Raw genomic sequence first — 24,499 nt, forward strand, 5'->3', positions numbered from 1 at the left:
CGAGCAAGGATGCAAACACAAGGGTGTGAGGCTTCATGATTATTTTTTTAAACCCCACTTTTGAAAAAAATAAATTTGTCAATTGCCCACCTCCTTAACTGTGAGGGTCCCATGAGCTTCTACACGCAAAGGGCTTACAACAGTGCCCCGCACATAGGCCAGGAGCATTCTTTGCTCCCAACTCATCCCCGGCGACACAGTTCAGGTGGCTGCTGCCCCCTGGCGGCCACGCCCGACTTCCGCCTCCCGCACCTAGAGCCGTTGCGGCGTCCACGTGGTGTCCGCTACGTCACGTCCGGCCCTTGATATTCGTGGTTGTGGGTCACGCGCGATGAAGTGCGTGTTTGTTACTGTAGGGACCACCAGCTTTGACGACCTTATTGCATGTGTGTCGGCGCCCGACAGTTTGCAAGTGAGTGGGGAAGGCGAGCGGGAGGCGAGCGGGAGGCAAGCGGGAGGCAGGCGAGCGGCGGCTGGGCTCCCCGCGCTGAGCTCGCCGCTCGCCGCCACCAGCCTGACCGCTAACCTCGGTAACCTTGCCTGACGGTTGCACTCGGGAAGAATCCCTGGCAGCTCAATCTCTGGTGCCGCCGCCCATCAGCTGGCTCCTCCCCGCGCCTGACTGGGCCTTCCTCCAGCTCCCCCGGTGCTTGGGGTCCTCCGCCTCCTCTTCCCGTTTCCTATAGCCTTGCCGGGCCGCTCCTCCCCGTCCTTTTTCCGGTTCCTCCTTTCTCCCGTATTTTCTCCGCGGATTCTCCGCCTCCGCCTCTCTTCCGGCTTAGCCTCTCCTTCCAGCGGCTCCGCCTCTCCGAGCCGGGGTTCCGGCCCGCCTCCCGGGCCCGTGCCTGTGCCCGCCTCGCTGGCCCCTTGGGGCCGCGCGGTCGACGCGCTCCGTCGGGCTCTGCCCTGCCCGACCCGGCCGGTCCGCTCGGCGCCCTGCCCCGCCGCGCTCGGGCCGAGGCCGCCGTGCCTTACTTCCGGCTCAGGCACCCTCGCGGCCGGCGTCCACGCGCGGCGCGGCATCCCCCGAGCGCGCCCTCTCCTTAGGGCTCGTGGTTCGCGCAGTCCCAGCCGTGTGCTACGACGACGCTGTTCCTTGCTCTCCCTCCCTAGTTTGCGACGCCTTTTTCAGAGTCTTTGCGTTGGTCTCCAAGTTCTTGCTGGGCCATTTCTGTCACGACGGGATGAGCTGGGGCGTTTAGGTCCCTTAGGGCTAGTGAGGTGCCAAGTCGGGGCCCGGGACGGGGGGAAAAGGAGCCATTTGAAAAACTAACGGGCTCCAGTTCGACTATTTATTCGGCAGCTCGTGCTCCGATTGGGTGGTTTGTTGTCGATATTACTGTTTTTACAGTAGCCTGTTTAAAAGGCCCGCTTTTTCTTTTTTCCCGTTTCAGATAATCCAGAGCCTCGGTTACAACCGACTTGTCCTACAAATAGGTAGAGGAAAGGTGGTACCTGAACCATTCAGTACGGAGTCATTTATTCTGGATGTTTACAGATACAAGGATTCATTGAAAGAAGACCTTCAGAAAGCAGATCTTGTTATTAGTCACGCCGGTAAAGTGCCGTAGAACTGTCCGGTTTGGTTTTTGATAGACAACAAATAAGAACAGAAACTCGAACCTTTCTGATGTAAAATAAAATCACTAGGGTAACTCACCGGTAGCCATTTTGAATAAAATACTGATTGCAGTATAGCAGTCGGGAACATTACTGGAGAGAATTTATAATTCTGGGTGATAGAAAAATGGGAAATCAATCACTGAAGGCCAGCTTTACAGTTTACAGAACTGTAAACTTTAGGGTTTACAGAAACCCTAAACACAAGCAAAATAAGTTATCCAATGACATGTGTCAAGAGTTGTCAGTGGGAATTAGTATCTGGGCTTAGGTCTGCAGGAACGTTCAGCCATCTGATTGGTCGGATTGGTCATTGAGAATTTGGCTTTGGAAGATTTTTTACATTTCTATTAAAAGGTTAAGTAATTTGTCCAGTCAGTAAGCGGCAGGCAGATAACAGTCTGGTGCTGGTATCGTCTACCCAAAAAGGATTTGTCTGCTCACTTAGCAGTCCCCTCGCTCCCATTTAAATTATCTAAATGAGTTTAGAGTTAAAAGTTGAATTGACCCAAATATTGTATATATGCATGTTTGTGGAGATTTATCCTTGACTCTTTTGACAAGCAGACTCATAAGGAGTGGTCAAAGTTTTCCTTTATTGGTGCTTGTCACTACTGAAGGCTTGCTTTTTTACTTGTGTTTGAATAGAAGTGCAGTATGGCTTCATGTACAGTATGTTGAACCTGAATCTTATTTGGATTCAAGGCCCATGCCCAGGGCATACTACTAGAGGGCAAGTTGCAAAGCACTGATATTGTTGGCAGTGATAAAGAATGTGTTTTTCAAGTCAGGTTTGTAACACTAGAGACCACTCATAACTGTTTTTTGTCATTTTGGATGTATAATTAAAAGGCTTGATTTGTAGTGTTGCCAACTAAATTTTTCATCTTTTGAGTTCTAGTTATAAGGCCTGGTGAATCACTAACTTTTTTTTAAACTGTGTTAACAAATTTGGTATATTTTTGTAGGTGCAGGAAGCTGTTTGGAGACTCTGGAAGAAAGAAAGCCACTCATAGTGGTTATAAATGAAAAGTTGATGAACAATCATCAGCTGGAATTGGCAAAGCAGCTACACAAAGACGGGCATCTCTTTTACTGTACCTGCAGGTATACTAGAGACTGATTATTTGACCTCTTAATTCCTTCCTAGCTATTCTTACCCACCTGCCTAACCTGCCTGTATCTTTGATCTCTTACCTTCTCCCACTTAGCAAACATTTTGATTTTCTCACCTGTAAAACCTGATCATTTGTCTTCTACTTTGTGATATCTGTGTTGTATTTCTTTCAGTGTCTATGCTTATTTCATTGATGTGAATATCTGAATGTGTGTGTGTGCACGTATCTGTGTGTATTCATCTGGGTGTGCAGGTCTCTGAGAATATAAACTTTTGTGTTCATTATTTTTCATTATTTAAGGAAGGCATTTGCTTATTTTTAATTAAGGTTTTGCCTTCAGTAAATCCACTGGAATCCCTAAATTAAATTTACTCATTCATTCATTCAACTATATCTAATACATGGCAGGCATTGTTTTTGGTGCTGTGGATAACAGTGCTAAACATGACGTAAAGTCCCTGCTTTCATGGTGCTTATGTTCTAGTGGTGGGAGATAGACAGTAAACAGTTCATAAATAAGCAGTCGAGATAATTTCATATGGTGAAATGTGTTATGAAGAAAATAGGGCAGGGTGGTGATGTGATAGCTGGGGTGAAGACTAATTAGAATGGTCGGGGAAGGCATAACTGGGTATATGACATTTGAGCTGAGACCTGAATAACCAGGAAGAGCCACTCATGTGAAGCTGTAGAGGCAGAAGGAACAGCAGCAATTGCAAAGGCCCTAAGTTGGGAATGAGCTTGGAGTTTGGTGTGTTTGAGGAACAGAGGGTTAGTGTGGCAGGAGTACAGTAAGCAAGGGAGAGAATGTAGTATGAAGATGAAGCTGGGTGGGGATAGTTCACAGAAGAGTTCTGATTTTATTCTGTGTTTAATAAGAAGCCATGGGAGTATTTTAAGCAGAGGAATTGCTTTATGGTAAGGAGTATTATTTTCTAGAAGTATATTAGAATTCAGCAAGAACTGATCAACATCACAATAGAAGGATGAAGAAAATTGCTGGTTTTCTATTAATTTTTCTTCAGACACTAGAAGCTTGCCAAAGGGTCAGGTCAGTAATTCCCAATTGTTGGACTTTAAAAGCTATCCTAATTTGATGTTTTAAAAAGAAAAGACCTCATAGAAGTATTACAAAATGAATATTTCTTATGTTATAATAAATTGAAATTAATTTGAAAATAAACCTTAGAAAAAACTGGTTAGAACATAAGCTTTTCTTTTAATATTACTGCTTCTGTGTCTTAGGCACTCAGTAAATACTTGTTTATTCATTATTTATTGGGCACATACTGTGTGCCAGGCATTATTCTAGGTACTTGGCATCATCAGTGAACAAAAACAGACAAAGTTTCCTATTCTCATTGAGAGGAGACAGATTCATTGATTGTTCCAGGAGCAATGGTTGGTGTCCTAATCCCCATAATGATGGAGGAGAGGGAATGTCAGGGTGGCTTTGTAATATAGAAGCGATTCTTAAAATATTGTGAGTCAGGGGAGAAGCTAGATAATCAGAATTATGTGGGCTTCAGATAATGGGCATATCTGTCCTTAGGTAGTTGAGATTGTTAGGGGTTAATACCATTTTTGAAGAGGAATCAATGTTCATCTTCCTTGGTTTATGCAAGTCAATTTTTCCAGACACTTTTGATGAGTATTTTCATTCTAAACATTAAATCAGCTTCGATTTTTATGTTAGTACATTAAAAAGGGGAAAACATTGATTTCATAGACACATCCTGACTCTCAGGCTGAAAAAGGAGCTGTACAAATCTCCAATTTATTTATTTTTTTTTCAGTTTTAGAATTCTTTTTTTCTTGTATTAGTTTCAAGAAAGTTGCACACGTGGATGCCATAAGGAGAATCAATAATTAGTTGTATTTTTATTTTAGGTATATCATTTATTTGCCCCAAATGTAGGCTGGATGATTGTCTGTTCTAATTCAAGTGGCTGGTTTAATTAAATTTCTGAAGTAATAGTTTTATGTTGTGGGTCTGAACCTTATTTCCAACGTGCATAGCGATTGTATGTTGCTTAGTTATATATGGATTTATGGTAGTAAATTACTAGCAAAAATTATTTCACAATCTTCATGCATGGTCTAGTAGTCTCCCCAGCTTATTGTTCTTGTCTTGCAGCTGTTACTTTTGGTTTCATTTATTCTGTTTTCATAAATTGAGTTTGCTTCAAGTTATATCTGCCCAGTCATGAGAAGTGTTCCAAAGCCATGTGACCACATCTTTCATGAAATACCATTTCTGAAATATTTCAGTTGATGTAAAAGATAAAATGTTGAATTGCTATTGACATGTAATGCGCTTTGTATTATTTTATTATTATTGTGTATACCTATAATATTAAAATACATTGAAATTCACATATACAGGTTGAGAACCATCACAATATTCTTGGAAGTTAGATTCAGTCATCAAGTGGGCAGCATTGAATTATGGAATTTTCTCCCATATTACCTAATATTTTTCTTCTTTTGTTTTAGCATGCTTCCTGGGCTGTTACAGTCAATGGACTTTTCAACACTGAAATGTTTTCCTCCTGGCCAGCCAGAAAAATTTTCTGCATTTTTGGATAAAGTTGTTGGATTACAAAAATAAACACCTAACACTCAAACTAAACACTAAACTCTCAAAGCTTTAAAAACACCCCTCAAATTCAACTTATGGAATGTGGTTAAATCAAATTAAATATAGAGTATATATTTGTAGAATAATATAAATTAATAAGTCTCCTACATCTGTAGAATGTATAGAAAATTTTATGGTGTGAATGTTAGCATTTGGGTCCAGATTCTAATTGCAGTTTCACAAATTTATTAGATTTTTCCTTATTCTTCATGTTTTAGTAAAAGAAATATGTAGTGAGCATTCACACGTTTTATTCTAGAATCCCAAATGGATTTGGAATCATGAAAAAAATGAATTAAATATGAAAACTTTGACAAAAACCTCAAATGTAGTTAATTTGATATTAGAGTAAAAAATGAAACAGTAACAAACTTGTAAAAAAAATTTGAGTCAGAATCTTTAGCTTCATAATCCAAGGAGCCAAATTTAAAAAAAAAAATGATGGATTGTGTTCTGTGAAATAAAAAGCTCAATAATTACCTTAAAAAGATTAACTATCAAGTCAGTTGATCTGTTGTACTTCGAGAAACTACTGTTATCGTGAAGAATAGAGTGGAGTGGATGTGTTCACTGTTTTCCTGTAAAATATGAATAGAAAGTGACAAAAATAAACTTGTCCAATGTCAAAGCTTTACTGGTTTGAGAAGAGTAAATCAAAAAGCACTTGTGCCAATAGGACTTGCTGTTATTTTTTAAGGACCCCCCCTCACAGTGGTGTGGAAACATTTACTGTAGCATCATAGAGGAATTTATGCCCTTATAAAGTTAGTTTTACAAATGAATAAATGATCTGATGTGTGTAATGGCCTAAATATATGGTTTTAAAATTCACATAACTCAAAATAGATACTTTATGAAATTCTGATTATGGTGAGTGGTTTCAAGATCTATAAAATAAACTAGATTATCCATAAGTATTGATAGTTTTCTGGTAGAAAGTTTAGATATAATTCATCCATAAAAATAGAGCATTCACTATAAAGATTCATTTTTGATTGCATTATCCCAAAATGTTGAATATTCTAAACATTTTACTTGGGATGCATTATATAATGTTTCTGTAGATTTATTTTCCTGATTGTGTTTTACTTAGGCTAATATTAAAATAAATTCTTACTAATGGTAGAAGGTGGTGGCTGAGAAGTACTCCGGCCGGGTAGCAGGAGGATACCAACTTGGATTAAATTTTGCTGAGAATAACCTAAAAAGTGAGTAATATACACAGTTGAGAATTCATAGCACCATAATCATAATTGTATATTAATGTTAACCTAATGCTGTAGGAAAGGCCCTATTCAAATCCATAGAGAGAATTTCACTTTTCTGGCCTCTCTTTTAAATATGTTTCTCTAGTTTGAGAAAAAATGTGGCTTAAAATTTATGTTGATCACTCAGTCTTTAATTATCTTATGTCATGAAGGATTAACCATAGAGAATCAGAAACAAATGAAAGGGTCTACTCAAACATTAGACAACTAAAGAGCAGCATAGGGCCCCAAATCCTCTGCTTCTTTCCCACAAGAGCACATAACCCAGATTCCATTATTTCATTTAGCAGAGGCTTAAGCCAGTGGTGTCAGTTGTGTGTAGTGACATCTCTTGACTATACCTTTGTAAAATTTTATATCACTTGTGGGGTTTAAAAATCAAAGGATATCTTAGAACCATTTTGATTTGGCAGGAATCCTCAAGATCATGTAGTCCAATCCCTTCATTTCACAGATGAGGAAGAAGGCCAGAGGTTACAACTTGTCTAAAATAACAGCCTTTGGCAGAGCTGCCACTAGAAGCAACTTCTTGACTCTCAGTCCTGTGCTCTTTCTACCATACCATAATATATGTTGTAAGCTTTTTGTTTCTTTATATTTGTTTGCCTAGTATTTATTTTAGTTACTTTAATCCCTTCCGAGGGAGATTTTCTTCATTTTCAGAAGTTTAATTATTTTAGAAGGAATTTCACAGTTCACTAAATTGGGTTTTCCTTTGGTGTATTGCAACCTTAGCTGGGACTTAGAAACCGGTGATTCCTGAGTTTTTGGAATCTAGCAAAATGCCACGGTATAGCATTGATACTAGATTGAACAAATAAAGACTTTAAGACAAAGAATTGTAGATTTTGGGAATTGGTAGAGAATTTTAAAAATACCTAGTGCAAACCATTCATTTTACAGATGAGGAAAGAGGCTAGGATAAATTAATTGCCCAATTAGAAGGGTATTTCTAATTGGTCCTTAAGAAAAAATTCATGGTAATCAAAATTCTATTTGAAATATTTACCCAATAAAATTTGTTTAGTTTCATTACCTGACAGGGCTTCAGATGTTTGAAATCAGTGTATAAGTGCAATGCAGTTTATGTAGCAGTTTTCTGTTGAGAGGTATTTAGATATCCAGGGATGAGGAAGTGAAAGAGAAAGTTTAGTAGTTTGAGAAATTCACATCATTGGTATGTGCAAAGGTGGACAGGTAATAGAAAGTTGATTGATGTTGGAGTAGGTGAAAAGTGATGTGAAGTTATAGTATGCTTGGGAAGTAAGGATTTTAGATGACTACATGCTTATAATTTGGAAGGAAAGAGTAGGATTTGGTGTTAGGTAAGATAGTACAACTGATGAACTTGATGCACAGTTCTGTAACATTGAAAAATAGTCATCTCAAAAAGGATTATCAAGTGATTCTAGACACCAAGAACCTGTATTAGAGCACTGCTTTGTATGCTTTTAAAGGCAAATCATGTGGACACAAAGGGCAATATAAAAATGTATACCACTTTGATAATTTGAGGAAATTTTCCAAGACTAAGGATGTCAGGAATGACTAACAGTAATATAGATATTTTTCTTGGTTCTTTATTATAGTATAAGCACTTAATCCCTGTGATTTATTAAAAATAGGAAATTACCAGAGATGACCAAAAATCTTCATGTAGTCTGAGAAATGGGATGTATGGCCAGATTACTTGAAATTGTATTTTTGGGAAAGATTTGGACACGGTGGTCCTGATAGCTGTGTGGTAATCAATTTTCTGCTGAACAATTAGTACCGTATTTTTATGGGGGAGTGGGGAATGAAAAATAACAGTAACAGTTAACACCCTTGCCTGCTTAGTGTGTATCATGTACTGTTTGAAATATTTTACACAAATGAACTCATTTAATCTTTACAGTATAACTCTATGAAATAGTTACTGTTGTTGCATTTTGCAGATGAGGAAACTGAGTTCAGAGCATAATGTGAAAAAGGAGTTAACACTGGGCTTCCCTGGTGGCGCAGTGGTTGAGAGTCCACCTGCCGATGCAGGGGACAAGGGTTCATGCCCCGGTCCGGGAAGATCCCACATGCCACCGAGCGGCTGGGCCCGTGAGCCATGGCCGCTGAGCCTGTGCGTCCGGAGCCTGTGCTTCGCAACGGGAGAGGCCACAACAGTGAGAGGCCTGCGTACCCGGGGCGGGGGGGGAAAGGAGTTACGCTACTGAAGTATCCAAAAGATGGTCTGGGAATTGTAATTGGAACACTGAATTCCAGTATGTTTCCATCATTTATGGGGACAGGAGGACTGTATATTTGAAATCAGGGGACTATTCCAAAAAATTTAGATTGTATGGTAGCCATGGGTATGTAACCTATTTCAGTTTTTACATTGCTATTTAAAAGCATACTGATCACTACTCATAAAACTCCTGTGGAGAAACTCCCAGTCATTTACCTGTTTGCAACTTACTTACCAGCTCTTTTGTTTTCTCTGTAAATGTTTGTGTTTGGGGCTCTATTTTTGGTCCTCCTTGTATATTTTTTTCTTGGTATTTTCATCACTCCCAGGGTTTCTACTATTGACTCCCCTATCCATCCCCCAACTGTGATTTGAGCTTCTGCATGGTATTTCCAGTTGCTTATAGGTCGTGTCACTCTGTTAATTCTCTTAAGCACCCTAAACTTGATATGCCCCAAACTAAAATCATATTTCTCCTTTTCATCCTTCTGAGATCCTTATCTCTGTTAATGGTGTCACCATTTAGTCAGTCTTCCAGGCTTTAATTGTTACAGCTCCAACCCTTTATATATGATTGGTCACCAGGTACTCTCAGCTTTACTTCCTAAATGGCTCAAGCCCATTTATTTGTTTTCTTAGTTTTTTTTTTAAACATAAGTGCATGATAAGAATCTACTTTTTACATCAGCAGGACTCAAGACATGATCCTGCTCTGGAGGAACTCTTAAGTATAGTTGAGGAGGAACTATACATTCATGTATCCTCTGCCTGAAAAACAGTTGGTTATCCGTAAATGATAAACGCACTTCTGTAACTTAGTATTCTTTTCTCATCTTGGTTAGGTATTGGGTCTAGGAAACATTGTCATGCACACATTCATTTCCTACTCTCTTTGACTTGACTTCAAAATATCTAGTATGTCTCTTGTTCAAGAGAAAGATGTGACCATCGCATTATATGGTGAAGTTTGTAGGATCAAGCATCTATAGGAATGGCATCTAAAACATAGTAGTGCTGATCCTATGTAATGTTCTAATGGTATTTAAGGGTCTGTCAAAGAACGGTTACCTGTTGGGGATTTTCGGACAAACATGGTGTTAAAAATCAGAGGTTTATAAACAGCAGTAGCTATAGTGTTTTCCAGTAAAAGATTATATGGAGAAAGGTTTAGGATAACCACCAAATCACACTTAACTCCTTGTTAAATGGTTAATTCCTTACATGAATATTCTAGCACAGTCTTGTATAGTTCTTTGAATTCTTATGATTTTTGTTGGTGGCTAGATAAAAGGTGAGCAAAACAATCTAGCTTCAAACGGGAAAGTAAAATACATGTTTCTTGACATTGATATTGATTCTTAAAAAATATTTTGAGGGGTTTTTATACCATCATGTCTCATCTATTTTAGTATTTCACTTCTAGATCCTTATTGTCTTTATGAATTTTTACTGTATCCTGGCTGAAATTATCTATTATGATTGACACTCTGTCATGAATTTTCCTTTTTTTATGTCCTCCCTGTGTGCCCTGCGTTGGAAGTGCGGAGTCTTAACCACTGGACTGCCAGGGAATTCCAGTGTCATGATTTTATTTTGATGGCTACAGTCCTGCTTTCTGAGGCAGTAGTTCTTAAGCTTTTTTGGGGTCATGAAACCCTTCAAAATACTTAAAACTATTGCTTCTCTCTCTACTCACACATATACATATTTTGCTATGAATTTCAGGGAATTTACAGGTACCTTGAGGCCGCCCCAGGTTAAGAATCCCTAGACGGAAGCCAACTTCAGTAATTCCTTGGTCATTGTTCATTAATATTTGATGGTAACTGTTAGACTCCTTTATAATTAAACCCTCTGATTAAATACATTTAAGTTTAGTAATTTCCAGTTTTTATAATACAACACAAATTATAAATTTTTCTCTTCGTTTAAAACATGCCAAACAACACATTTTGACACTAACCTTAATACTTTAACTCAGCATCTATAACCCATAATGTCTTGTGTAGTACTGTTTCTAATTGATAAAAGGAACTAAATGAAAATTATTTTCGTTTGTAGTAATTATTTTAGGATATATTACATTGGGCTATCTGGTAAAGCAATACAGTGTTGTAATTTACTCATTTACTGTTAAGTGTGCTTCTAAAGTATTTGCTGAACTGATAGTCACTGTTAGAATGATGTCTGTGAGAGGCCATATATTGCATCTTTGTTACTGTTCATTTCCCCTTTCGTCCAGAACATGGTGGTGGTTTTTCCACTACTGTATGAAGTGGGTGGATAATACACTCCCCAAATTTAGGAGTGAAAACCATTCCTAAATTTTCAGCCTAAGTAATTTTCTGGATTTCAGTTTTTCCATTTGTGAATTAGTAAAACTACCTTTCCTCATAGGTGATTTCTAAGACATAAAAACAATTGTGTGGCATATTTGAAAATAAAAAATGTTGAAATAAGACATTTTCTCTTGGTTAGAGTTTTTGTTTTAAGAAGTAGGAATAGGCTTAGAGATATTTTCCTAGAATTCACAGTATATTGTCCTAAATGATACAGAAGGCAAAATCTTCATTGAATTTCATATTTAAATTCATATTCAGTCTCTAGTTGGGGTTGTAGTTAGAGAATTGAAGTTTACTTAGAGGTTTAAGTGCCCGAGTCTTTTCAGTGCATCAAAACAAAGAAAAGAATGTTCTGGTCTTTATTCTCCCTTTCTTCAATCCCCTGTCTGTCTATAGACAGATTGGACACTGCAGTAGCTTAAAAAAAACAACAGAAAGCAACCTTCAGTATTTCTGTGTCAAGATGATATATTTTTAAAGAATACTGTTTTCCTTTTTTTCTAATCTGTATTAGAATGCTTCAGGTGGAAGTAGGGAAGAGAGGGAAATGAAAGCAAGTGGTTCTTGGTAATGTTTCTTCTGTTTTGCATATCTGAGCAAGGATAACTGCTCTGGGAAATCAGTTCTTTTTCTTTATTGTCTCCTTGAGGAGGTTGAATAGGGCCGTATTGGCCAAATTTTGTTTTGGGACCATTGTATTTCTTTTCCTCATTAACCTTGCTTTGCTAGTTCTGTTTAAATGTTCACCATGAAAGGAAGTGACAGGTTCTAGTTTCAGAGTGCTGTTAAAACATGTTTTAAAAAAAGACAGTTTACCATTATATTTTTCAGTAATGAAAGACCTTAAAAAGGTTCTGTAGAGTTGCAGAGCAATTTCCCCCATTGCCCCCATGTTATTTGGTACTAAAAATAGTTAAATGATTTAGTATTATGTTTTTAAAAAAATACTAATTGCCTTTTCAGCAGGTTGTTACAAGTCCTTATATACATGTATCTATTGTTAATTTTTTCAGCTTTGTTGAGATATAATTGACAGGTAACATTGTTTAACTTGTATATCATAATGATTTGATGTATGTATATAGTGAAAAATGGTTACCACAATAAGTTTAGTTAACATCCATCACCACATATAGTTACAAATTTTGTTACCTTTAAAAACGTAGGTCTGTTTATTTCGTTTGATAAGGTAAGATTTATCATTCATTTTTATGTGGGCCACAGCCTCACAATTTGCCAGGATGATATGTTAATCCCCCTATAAGCTATTTTTATGGTTAATGTTGATCACAAATTTGATCATCTAAAGGGAGGGCAAATCTGTTACCCACCACTGAATCACAGAGAATCACAGTTCCTTAGACCGGAAAGAGAGCTTAGAGATCATACAGCCCATCTCCTTTATTTTACAGATAAGGAAACTGATGCAGAGATTAAAGTGGCATAACAAAGTTCATAATATTCTTTTCACGGTACCATATTGTCTCTTAGAAATTAAAATAACTCAGAAGCATCATTTTTATACATTTACAATTATACATTTGCAACTATACCATATACACACATTGTCACAGACAATGTATGCTGTTAAAAAAAAATTCCCGGCATATACCTCATATAATTGGTTGCGACATGAAGGAGTGTTATCTTAGAATTAAAACTATTAGTATTTATATGTTGTACTTCAAAGAATTTCCCTACTTCATCAGTGAAAGAAGAAATAGGCAATTCCAGTTAAAACAACAAATCCCATTTTCAAGTTGAATTACAGTATGGAAAGTAGTTGTAAAATTAAAGCACGTCAATTTTATGACAGGTCAAATGATAATTATTTTAAATTATTTTAATTTTCTTCCATTTGTTTTATTTTAATCTGTACCCACAGTACAGTGCTTAAAAGGTCTTTAAGGCAATTATTTTTCTTCCCATTATTTTCAAGAATTTAGGTGAAATTGTTCTGGTTCTTACCATATTTTTTTCTTTTTTTGACCAAAGAATAATTTCTTAGTGAACCACTTTATTTGGCAGGTAGCAGTTAACAGCAGTCAGTACTTAAACACTTATGTGCTACGCACTTGACATGCAGTATCTTATGTAATTATTCCAACAACCTTAGATTTAGACCACAGAAAAATTCCTGGAGTAACATTTCTCAAACTTTGAAAATTTTTTTTTTTTTTAAACTTTGAAAATTTGAAAGCAGTAGCTGTAGCGCATTAAAAACCATTAGTAACTTGAATGCTAAAGTTACCTGTTTAACTTTGACTTGGCCTTTTCCTAAACCATTTTTCCCCTTACGGGAAAGACCAGGTCAAAGTTAAGCAGGTAACTTTAGCATTCCTTGACTCCTTCAATATTGCTAATGGGCATATGAACCTCAAAGACAGGATTATGGTAGGTGGCCTTGAAACTCTCTTCTTAGGAATACTTAATAACTTGTGGAACACCTTGTTCTAGAGCACTGGTTCCCAAAGTGTGGTCCTGGGCTAGCAGCATCAGCATCTCCTGAGAACTTGTTAGAAATGCAAATTCTTGGGACCCACCCCAGACCTGGCTGAATCAGAATTTCTGGGCATGGGGTAATCCTTTTTCAAGCCCTTCACTTAAGAACCAACCACTGTTCTAGAGGTTTGCAGGATTGGAGTAGTTTGCTGTGGAAAAATAGCCAGTTTGGATTTCAATGCAATAGATATTTCAAAGGACACTATTAAATACTATGAAATTGCTTTCTGTTATATACAGGATGAATTCTAGTATTGTCCCACAGGTCTTTTTTAAAAAGTCCTATTGTACTAATTTGGGGAACATGACTTGTACTTAACCATCTCTGAGTCCTTGTTCATATCTTTTCTTCTTTAGTATGCAGTTCCTCTTTATAATAATTATACAAGAATCAGGAGACAATATGTAGTTCTAGTCCTAGTACTATTGCCAATTGGATGTGAAAACTTGGGTAAGGCTTATAATTATTTGAAACCCGTTTCTTCATCTGTAAAATAAGAGGTCCCTTTTAGCTGTAACATTCTACTTATCATTTATTTTCCCAATTTATTATGCCAGTGTGTTTCTTGCTCACTTTATTGAATTTTTAATTTTATTATTTCTTAATACATGTAAATATATAAAATTTTAACTAGTTCTACAAGGCTTATAACAAGAAACAGCAGTTCTATGTCCCATTCCTCCCCATCTCTAATCCTGCTTCCTGTAGGTAACCATATTACATTATTTTATATGTTTTATAAGTGATATTTTCGAACTTGTTTTTTAAATTTAAATATCATCTGTAGACTTCCTACTGTGGAAGAGAGGCTTTATCTCCCTCCTCCCTTGCTTCCACAGTGGGAAGTCTACAGGTGATATTTAAATTTAAAAAACAAAAACAAATTTAGTTTATCAGTTATGGTGAGATCTGTTTTCAGTGTTGACATTATTATGATTCTTTGAGTACAGTATTCACATATGAGCCATGTAGTAAGTGTTGATTGATTACATTTCTATAAAACTGTTTACCTCATTTCTGTTTTTTCATTTGCTCAGTTTTCTATAGAACTATTCCCAAACTCCAACAGAGGTGGCCATCTTTCCTAGTATGTTTAAATATGCTAGGTTATCTATGACTTTTATTATTATTTATGTTTTACTATGTCTGTGCTGGAGTTCTCTTTTCTTTTACCTGAACTGGTTGTTCTCTATCTAGTCCTGCTTAAAAGTCTGTCCTCCTGGGATTTCCCCTTTATCCTTATCTTAAAAATTCCTTTTGCTTCTCTTTTGTTGAATCTTCTGTTTCCAGGATTCTATGTGCCCCACCCCTTTTTGTGGTTTAACTTCTTTGTTTTGGTTTCAGATATCCTCCACTAGCTTTCTGACAGTAAGGCGCATTTTTTTAAATCTTTCAAGTTTGAAAATGCCTTCTATTCTTCCATCTGATTGATAGCTTGGTGTATAGAGTTCAAGGTTGGAAATAATTTCCCCTCATATATTGAACTTCATTGTTTTCTAGCTTCTAGTTCTTCTGATGAGAAGTTTATTGCTATTCATATGTGTGATCTTTTAAGACCTGTTTTTCCTCTCAGAAAGCTTTAGAATGTTGTTATATGCATTGCAGATCATCTTTTTTGCTTTCATTGTTCTGGCTACTTCATGGACCTTTTCAATCTAAATATAGACAGTCATATCCTGCAGTGCTAAAATTTTCCATACATCATCATCATTATTTCTTCCTCTCCGCTTTCTTCATCTCATTTTGAGACTCCTGTTAGTTAGATATTGGCTTTCCTGAATTGATCCTCTAATTTTCTTGTTTTTTCTCTCCAACCTTGTCTGTTTTGTGAGCTCCTCAACTGTAAATTCTGTTCCTTCTACTATTTTTGTTTTATTTATTTTTAAATTTAAATACAGCAAAATTAGCATTTTTCATGTACAGTTCTATAAATTTTGAAAAATGCATAATCGTGTAAGCACCACTACAATCAAGATACAGAACTCTTCCACCACACCCATAAATCCGCTCCTGTCATCCCTTTGTAGTCAACCCTTTCCTACAATGCTAACTACTGGCAGCAACCAATCTGTTTTTCCTTCCTATGGTTTTGTCTTTTCCAGTATGTCATATAAATGCAGTCATACAGTATGTAGCCTTCTGAATCTCTCCTTTTACTTAGCACAATGCATCTGCGATTCACACATGTTCTTGTATATATCCATAATTCATTATTTTTTATTGTTGAGGAGTATTCTGTTGTATGGATGTACCACAGTTTGTCCATTCACCAGTTGAAGGATGTTTGGATTGTTTCCAGTTTGGGAGGAATCATGATTATGAATAAAGCTTCTATAAATATTCATGTACAGGTTTTTGTGTGAACTTAAGTTTTCATTTCTCTTGAATATTTACCCAGAAGTGGGGTTGCTGTGTCATATGGCAACTCTTTTTTATTTTATAAGAATCTGCTAAACTATTTTTCCAGAGTGGCTGTACTATTTTATATTCCTACCAGCAACATACGAGAGTTTCAGTTGCTCTGCATCTTTGTCAACACTTGGTATTGTCATTAAAAAAAAAATTATTTTAGTCATTCTAAGATGTATGTAGTAGTATCTCATTAAAGATATACAAGTGGCCAATAGGCACATGAAGAGATGCTGCTCAACATTATTAGCCATCAGGGGAATGCAAAACAAAACCACAGCAAGATACCACTTCATACCCACATAGGATGGCTGTAATCTAAGAGATGGACAGTAAGTGTTGATAGGATGTGAATCGGGAATCCTCATACACTACTGATGAGAATGAAAATAGTGCAGCTGCTGTGGAAAGTGGTGACAGTTCCTCAAATGGTTAAACATAGAGTTACCATATGATCCAGCAACTCCATTCCTGGGTATTACCCAAGAGAATAGAAATGTCCAAACGAAAACTTGGACACGAATGTTTATAACAGCCTTAGTCATGATAGTCAAAAAGTGAAAACAACCCAAATGTCTGTCAACTGATGAATGGATAAATAAAATCTGCCTTAACTATACAAAGGATTGAAATACTGATACATAGGTGCTCCTTGAAAACATCATGCTAAGTGAAAGAAGTCAGTTACACAGAACTGTATATTGTATTCCATTTATTTGAAGTGTGCGGAATAGGCAAATATGTAGAGACAGAAAGTAAATTGGTGGTTGCATGGAGTTGGTGGGGATAGGAGGATTGGAGGCTGATGGTTGTGGGATGTGGGGTTTCATTTTGGGGTAATGTAAAATTGTGATGGACATACAACTGTAAATATACTAAAAAACCATTGAAATTCACCTTTTAAGTGAGTGAATTGTATGGTATGTGAACTATGTTATAAAGCTATTAAAAGATCACCAGTTTTAAGTGTACAGTTCAGTAATTCTTAGTGATTATGCAAAGTTGTGCAAACGTCACCACAAAAGAGTTTTATAACATTTTTATCCATCAAAAAGATCCTTTGTGCCTGTTTGCATTTAGTACCTATTCCCATCTCAACCCTAGGCAACCACTAACCTGCTTTCTTTCTCTGTAGATTTGTTCTTTTGGTATATTTCATATAGATGGAATCATATCTTTTGGAATCATGCCCCTTTTGCATCTGGCTGCTTTTACTTAGGATCCAGTTTCTCCACGTCCTTGCTAACACTTGTTATTGTCTGTACTATTTATCATAGCCACCCTAGTAGGTGTGTAGTGATGTCTCATTGTGTTTTTTTTTTGTTTTTTTTTTTTTTTGCGCGGTACGCGGGCCTCTCACTGTTGTGGCCTCTCCCGTTGCGGAGCACAGGCTCCGGACGCGCAGGCCCAGCGGCCATGGCTCACGGGCCCAGCCACTCCACGGCATGTGGGATCTTCCCAGATGGGGGAACGAACCCGTATACCCTGCATCGGCAGGCGGACGCTCAACCACTGCGCCACCAGGGAAGCCCTCATTGTGGTTTTAATTTGCATTTTCCTAATGACGTTAAACACCTTCTTACGTGCTTATTAGGCGCTCCTATATCTTTGGTGAAATGTGTAGTCAGATCTTTGCCCATTTTAAATTGTATTGTTCTTTTCTTATTGTTGACTTTTGAGTTCTTTTATATATTTTTGATACAAAGTTTTTTTGTCAGACATGTATCTTCCAGTGTGTGGCTTGTGTTTTCACTCTCCTAATAGTGGCATTTGCGGAGCAAAAGTTCTGAATTTTGATAAAGTCCAATTAATCAATTTTTCTTTTATTATATCATATCTAAGTTCTCTTTTCCCAACTCAAGGTCTTGAAGATTTTCTCCTATGCTGTCATCTAAAAGTTTTGAAGTTTTGTTCTACATTTAGATCTTTGATCCATTTTGAGTTAATTATTGTAGAAGATGTGAGGTATAGTTTGAGGATCATTGTTCTTATTTTGCATATGGATGTCAGGTGTTCCAGCAGCATTTGATAAAAACACTATTTTCTCTATTGAGCTGCTTTTGCACCTTTGTCAAAAATCAATTGACTGAATTTGTATGGGTCTCTTTCTGTGTGTTTTCTTTGTGTGTTTACTTTCCCTTTCCTCTATCTCTCTTTGTCTTCCTGCCTCTAATTTTTCTTCTCTTTGTTTCCTGCTCTTTCACCTATTTTCTGATTCTCTCTCCCTCTCCCAGTTTTCCCTTCTTCTATTCCCTTTTTCAAAATGAAGTGTATGGGTTAATATTGATTGAAGCTTTATATACCATATTTTTAGTATAAATAGCAATAAATATGAAGAATTTACATTTTTCTCTACAAGTAAAAAATGCCAAAAATGAATTAACTTTTTCACTATAATTCAGTTTTTCTCAGTGAATTTATGGTCTTAAAGAAAGATGGTGATCCCTCTTCCCAAACCATGTTTCAGAACTTCTGCACCAGTGTTTCGGTTTCTTTGAAAAATAAATTAGTCAAGGTAATTTCAAATTGGCATGCTAAAGAAAGTCAAGATTTTATTTTTTCTACCATGCTTTTATTTCATTCCTAAATTGTAAAATTGATTATTGATGCTTTTCCTGTTGGAGGCAGTCATGATTACTACTGGAGCCACAGATACCAGAAAAACAATTCTGAAAGCAGCTTAATTTTGCAGCTTCTCCAAAGCCAGCTTTAGATCTATTTATTTCTTAAAACACTTAGAAAAAGTAAGAACGGAATTGGATTTTGGCATTTAAATAACACTTGACAGTGAAATCAAGTAATACAAGTGACCAGTGCTGTTTTTGAACCTTACAAAAAGTACAGTCGTATTTACTTTGGTTTTCTCAGAATTAAGAGCAGTTTTTCCAGAAAAGTGCCCTAAACATTGAAACATGCCTCTCATGTCCAACACCTCTAGTGTGGTGCCACAGCATTTTAAATGTAGCCTATTAGCAAGTTTGTGGGTAAGATATTTCTTCCATTAAGCTTCATTTTAAATTTTCATTGTTTGCATTTTCAGAGAAAGACACTTTTTGCAATTTCTCTTTCTGTAAATGTTGTACGGTAGTTTGGAGACATTAGTCAAGAATTGTATTAGTGTTTTCTAGCATAACTAATGGATTTAATTTCTGTGGTCCCAGCAGAGGGTTATTATTATTTAGGAGAAATAAATGAGATTACTTAAACATCATACCTGAAATATCCAGATAACTTGCTTTGGCCCTTTACTTTGCTTGAACTGTGACCTCTGCCCTTTTAGATCAAGGGAGTCCCCCTCTCCCTCCCATTTTGTTTCTTAAGGTAGTCTTAACACAAACGCTTACTCAGTTAATTATGTTCCGATTTTTTTTTCCTCTCATCTACATGAAACTATGATGGGAGCAGGGAACTTGGGCAGAGACTGGTTGAAAATTCGGGCAGAGATCTTAAAGCAATGTAATGTGGGTTGGGCTGCATCATACACACCTGAGCCTTATTGCAGTCCCTTTGCAACCTCGTGCAGCAGTTGCCTTGAGTTAAGCTGCAGACTCGGCTTCCTTTTGGTCCCGAAGCTCAGCTGCTTGTGCATACTTCTCTCAACCTTGGGCTGGTTGGGTTAATCCCACCCTTCCCCAACAAGGTAACTCTGCAAGTTCCTTCTCGCTCCCACGTCTCCTTCTCAAGTCAAGTTCTCTATTCCTAGGAGCATCGGCTCTTCCTCTTCTTTTCACAGGGTCCCGACTTATCCTGGGCCAGCCCTTTGCTTCTCCTGCTCCTGAGAAGTGCCAAGATTGTGCAGCGCTGACTCCAACTGCCTTCTCGTGCCTAGACTTTGGGCTGCTTTCTGGATACCTGCATAAGCAAGCCCTGTTACTGCTACCCATTCCTACCTGCACCCTGCTTTTTCCTTCTTGCCACACCTGTGTTACTTTCTCCCCCTCCCCAACTCCACCCCCTGTGCACAATGCATAAAGGATGGAAAAAGTACTGCGGCCAGAAGTCTCTGAATGAGGCATCAATGGATGAATACTTAGGCAGCTTAGGGCTGTTTCGAAAGCTGACTGCCAAGGATGCCTCTTGCCTCTTTCGGGCTATTTCGGAGCAGGTAAAAGGAAAACAAATACATCTTCTCTATGCTGAGTTTTTGGAGTTTGAGATTTGGCACAGTTCTGTAGCTAGAAGACCTGTAGCCCACCCAAACAGAACAACAGAAATTCCCTTTTCCCTATTTAAAACATCAGGGTCTCTCTACTTATTAGCTTGGTGCATGCCTTTGCTGATTAGTTCAAATATATTGCTGTGCCTTTGCTATCTTCTCTGTTTTCTAAATGGCACTTTGGAATGTAAGAGGTAAAGTAATGGGGTTAAAGAAAACTTTGAAATGTATCTTGATCCTTTATAAGCAGCACCTTCTTCCCCTAAATTTTATGCCTAAGGAAAAATTTATAGTAGTAGAAAGGGGGGGCATGACAGAATCATACCTCTTCTGTATCGCTAAAGATGACAAAAACAGATTTTAGTAAGATCAGGACTTAATTTCCCAGTTTCCTACGTATGTTCTGAATAAGGGGAGGACTTGAGTGTCCACTTCATAGTCTTAACTTAGAAGCTTCTGTTTCAAATAACTGCTGACAGTGAGCTGGTCTTTCTCTTCTTTTTAGTTGTTTTGCAGCCAGGTCCATCACTTGGAAATCAGGAAGGCTTGTGTCTCATATATGAGAGAAAATCAACAAACGTTTGAGTCTGTAAGTAGAATACATACCCAAGGGAGAGTTGCTCATAGAATATGTAGCAGGTAGGAAATGAATTTTGAGTACCTACCCATGAATATTATATCCCGCAATCTCCTCTCAATAGCAAATATTTAATTTTCAGTTGACTTCCTTCCTCCTAGCTAGTAGCATGCTTCTGGATCTTCTCCCAGAATTAGATTGTTTTGTACTTTAATTAAAAATTAAGAAAGTTAATCTTTATCCTTCCCACTATTTATTCACCCCCACACCCAAAAAGTCACATTGTGACTGTTATCCATATCACAGTTCTCTTAAACAAGTAATCAGTTCACGAGGGGTTTGGCTATGTTAATATTTTTAAATGTGTATTTTTAAATTTGTATAAATGGGAACCCCTTGTGTTCTTTCTTAATTCTATGCACAGTGATTGTCAGCCAGTCAACTTGAAGAATCTTGTAAAACTTAACTCTAAGGAAACAACTTATTCCTGAACATGTCTTTTTCATGTGACAAACTGGTAATTGGAGCTCTGCCACTAATGATTAACTTTAAAACAACTTTTAGAAGGCATCTTCGTATACGTTGGAAGTATTTGAATTCTTGTTAACAAAATAAGGTTTTATCAAGATCTGATTTGAAGTGCGCCCTTTCCTGTGGCTGTTGTTTTTTTTGTTGTTTGTTTTTTTGTTGTTTTAAACATTCCTAGCCCTTCCAGTACTATTTGTTCTCCTGACTATATTATGGGTATTTGCCTGCTGTTCGAGGTTTACTCTTAATTTTCTCAACAGGTTTCTGTGAATTTTAAAACTATATGAAGCCTTCTTGATTTTAAAGCTTATTACCTTGAAGTTAATTAGTGGTCACCACACCTGGGGAAAGGATTATTTGTGAAATTACTTCAAATGCAAGACCATGGTGTAAAGCAGTGCATCTCAAGTATTTTTGTGCATACAAATCACCTGGGGATCTTGTTAAAAAAACAATTCTGATTCACTAGATCTGAGCTGGGGCCCCAGATTTCAGCAGTTAAATTCCTGAGTGATGCTTGCTGTTGTTCAAGGACCACATTTTGAGTAACAAAGATGTCTGTAAAATTTTAAAACCACATGGATGAATCTCAGATTAATTATGCAGAGTGAAAGAAGCCAGACCTCCCCAAAAAAGTACATACTGTATGATTTCCTTTATATAAAGCTCTAGAAAATACAAGTCAATCTGTAGTGACAGAAAGCAGATCAGTGGTTGCTTGGGGGTTAGTGAAGTTATAGAGGGGCACAAGGAAACTTACGGGGGTGATGGATATATTCACTATCACGATTGTCATGATGGTTTCATGGGTGCATACGTAAGTCAACTTATTTGTGCCATTTAAATATGTGTGCTTATTGTATGTCAGTTATGCCTCAAAACTGTTTAAAAAGGAAACTGAGAAAAATTAACATAGTTTTTTAAGTCTAGTGATATACATGCATGGAACTAAATGTATATCATATTTCCTGAGTTTAATTTTTATTGAGGTATATTTTACATATCATAAAATTCACCATTGTAAGTTTAGTGTTTTAAGTTTTGGCAATAATATAGTCAAGCAACTGCTACTGCAGTCAAGATACAAAATATTTCCATCACCCAAAAAGTTCCCTTGTTGCCTGTGCTTTGTTTGAAACTAGTGAAATTCCTTTTAAAGTTCCTCAGTTTAACTTTGTAAATGCATGTCTGCTGTCAAATTTGAAATCCTTATAATTATTGTGCTTGCTTGATTTATGAAAATTGTCGTTACTTAAGTTGGCATTTCAAAAGAAACTCCAAAGGCATACTGTTTGATGAAATGCACTGGTATGTGGATAAGCCAGGAGCAGTTCCTGAGATAGTCTTATAGTCCAGCTTTTCTCCACTAACTTTTGTGTATGTACAAATCTTCTTGAGGTGCTGTGCAAAGTAGTCATTTAATACCATAATTGTTCAGCTGAACAACAGCAATATAATCAGATTTCAGTAATGCTATGTATTTGGTTAAGTCAAGTTTGTTTTATTTTTGAAGTATGTGGAGGGATCTTTTGAGAAATACCTGGAACGGTTGGGAGATCCCAAGGTAAGATCAAATATGGGGGTTTAATCTTTTCAGAGTATTTGGAATAGTAGCCTAAGTATCATTCAGCTGTGTCACTTTAGCTAGGCCCAGTCTATTTTCTTAAGTAGCCAGCTGTGTTGAATCAAATAGTTCTTGCAAAAGTTTAGAGGCTGGGAATTGACCTGTTGTTTTGTGTTGAATATTGAAAATTGTGTGTTAACAATTTTATCATCTATAGACTAGTGAAAGAGTATACACTACTTGGGAACAGGACTAACCCAAGCCTTTTCACTTTAATGGGGGAGGGGGGTGGCAATGAATGTTACTAGGTCATTATTTTTTTTATTAAACAATTCTCCTGATTTGTAGTTATCCTTCTTTTATGTGGGAGTAAGATTCCTAAACATATTAAAAATAATTTTATGTGATTAAATTAATTCCATAGTTCTGGACTTAACACATTTACTAAATACCCTGCTAACTTCGTATTCTTACACTAATTACATTTTTATTGTGTCTTTTAAATCTCCCATATTCCTGTCCTTGTTACTTAATAGCTAACTAAGAAGATCTTTAGGTCCAATTTTTTCTCAGAATAAGTTTATGTTAATAAGTAACTATCACAGTATCCCAAGCCTCAAAGCAAGTTATAGTGTGTTGTACAAATTCTTCACCTACAACAGTGCTAAGCATCTAAAAAAACAATTGTTGAACTTGCAAAAACTTTTACCTCCTAGATACAGAATGCTTTTAAAAACTTTATGCACTGTTTATGTTTAGGAAAGTGCTGGCCATCTGGAAATAAGAGCTCTTTCTCTAATTTATAAGTAAGTTGGATCTCTTTTTTTTTTTTTAAGAGAGAAAGCATGTGTGTGTGTGTGTGTGTGTGTGTAAGGTTTCTAATAAAGTCCCTTTAGGATTGGGAATATTTGAGATTTGATTTATTGATAGTCAAATGAAGTGGTCTAAGCAAAGTCAATGGCGTAATTTTGGGGTGGAGAACTTCTACATTTGTGTCCGTTTGAATGGAAGAATAAAGGGCTTTAAGAACTGCTAGTACTATTCCTGTAGAAAATCGGAATACTTATCTTAGAATTTTTGTGTATTTAACTTTGTGCCTTTTGTACATGTGTGCTCATTGGGGCAATATCACTTCCAAGAGGGTAGAAATTGTTTCCTGAGGACAACAAATATTAGATATTACATTGGTTTATGATCCTTCAAAGGGTCACAGTATGAAAACAGATATACAGTATATCTGTAGTATTAAAATTTTATAGGGAAATTAAGAAACGTATTTTTTTTAAAGGCTCTTTAGAGAGGCAGTAATGGTGGAAAAATTTGAAAAACACTGCCCTACTGCTTTGGAAGTTCTGTTTTGGTCTTTAAAACTGCGAAAGTGGCATTTCTGAAAGCAGTAGGTTATATAATGTGGGTTAGAGGCTAGTGGGAATCTTGTTCATTTAAGGAGTTGGATCTGTATAAGACTCCTTCACAGTTCTTAGGATGGTGAGATAGCATATACCTTGATAGAATCAGAACCCTCTTGTATGGGGACTTGTTCAAGTTACTG

The 24,499-nt window shown here is 37.0% G+C and overlaps 1 protein-coding gene across 1 annotated transcript in view; it reads left to right on the forward strand.

Annotated features, from left to right (window-relative positions):
- Positions 1 to 303: 303 nt before the first annotated feature.
- ALG13 (ALG13 UDP-N-acetylglucosaminyltransferase subunit) overlaps positions 304 to 24,499 on the forward strand; it is a 74,740-nt gene continuing 50,544 nt past the window's right edge. The window contains 10 exon segments of the mRNA XM_027089530.1: positions 304 to 412; positions 1,395 to 1,557; positions 2,589 to 2,727; positions 5,235 to 5,346; positions 6,506 to 6,587; positions 19,856 to 20,084; positions 20,086 to 20,227; positions 20,784 to 20,867; positions 22,897 to 22,947; positions 23,707 to 23,753. Of these exon segments, the coding sequence (XP_026945331.1) occupies positions 332 to 412; positions 1,395 to 1,557; positions 2,589 to 2,727; positions 5,235 to 5,346; positions 6,506 to 6,587; positions 19,856 to 20,084; positions 20,086 to 20,227; positions 20,784 to 20,867; positions 22,897 to 22,947; positions 23,707 to 23,753 (1,130 nt within the window). The 5' untranslated portion in view covers positions 304 to 331.

The sequence above is a fragment of the Aethalodelphis obliquidens genome, unplaced genomic scaffold (genome assembly GCF_003676395.1).
Source record: "Aethalodelphis obliquidens isolate GAN/ISIS:26980383/991018 unplaced genomic scaffold, ASM367639v1 scaffold66, whole genome shotgun sequence".
NCBI lineage: Eukaryota > Metazoa > Chordata > Mammalia > Artiodactyla > Delphinidae > Aethalodelphis > Aethalodelphis obliquidens.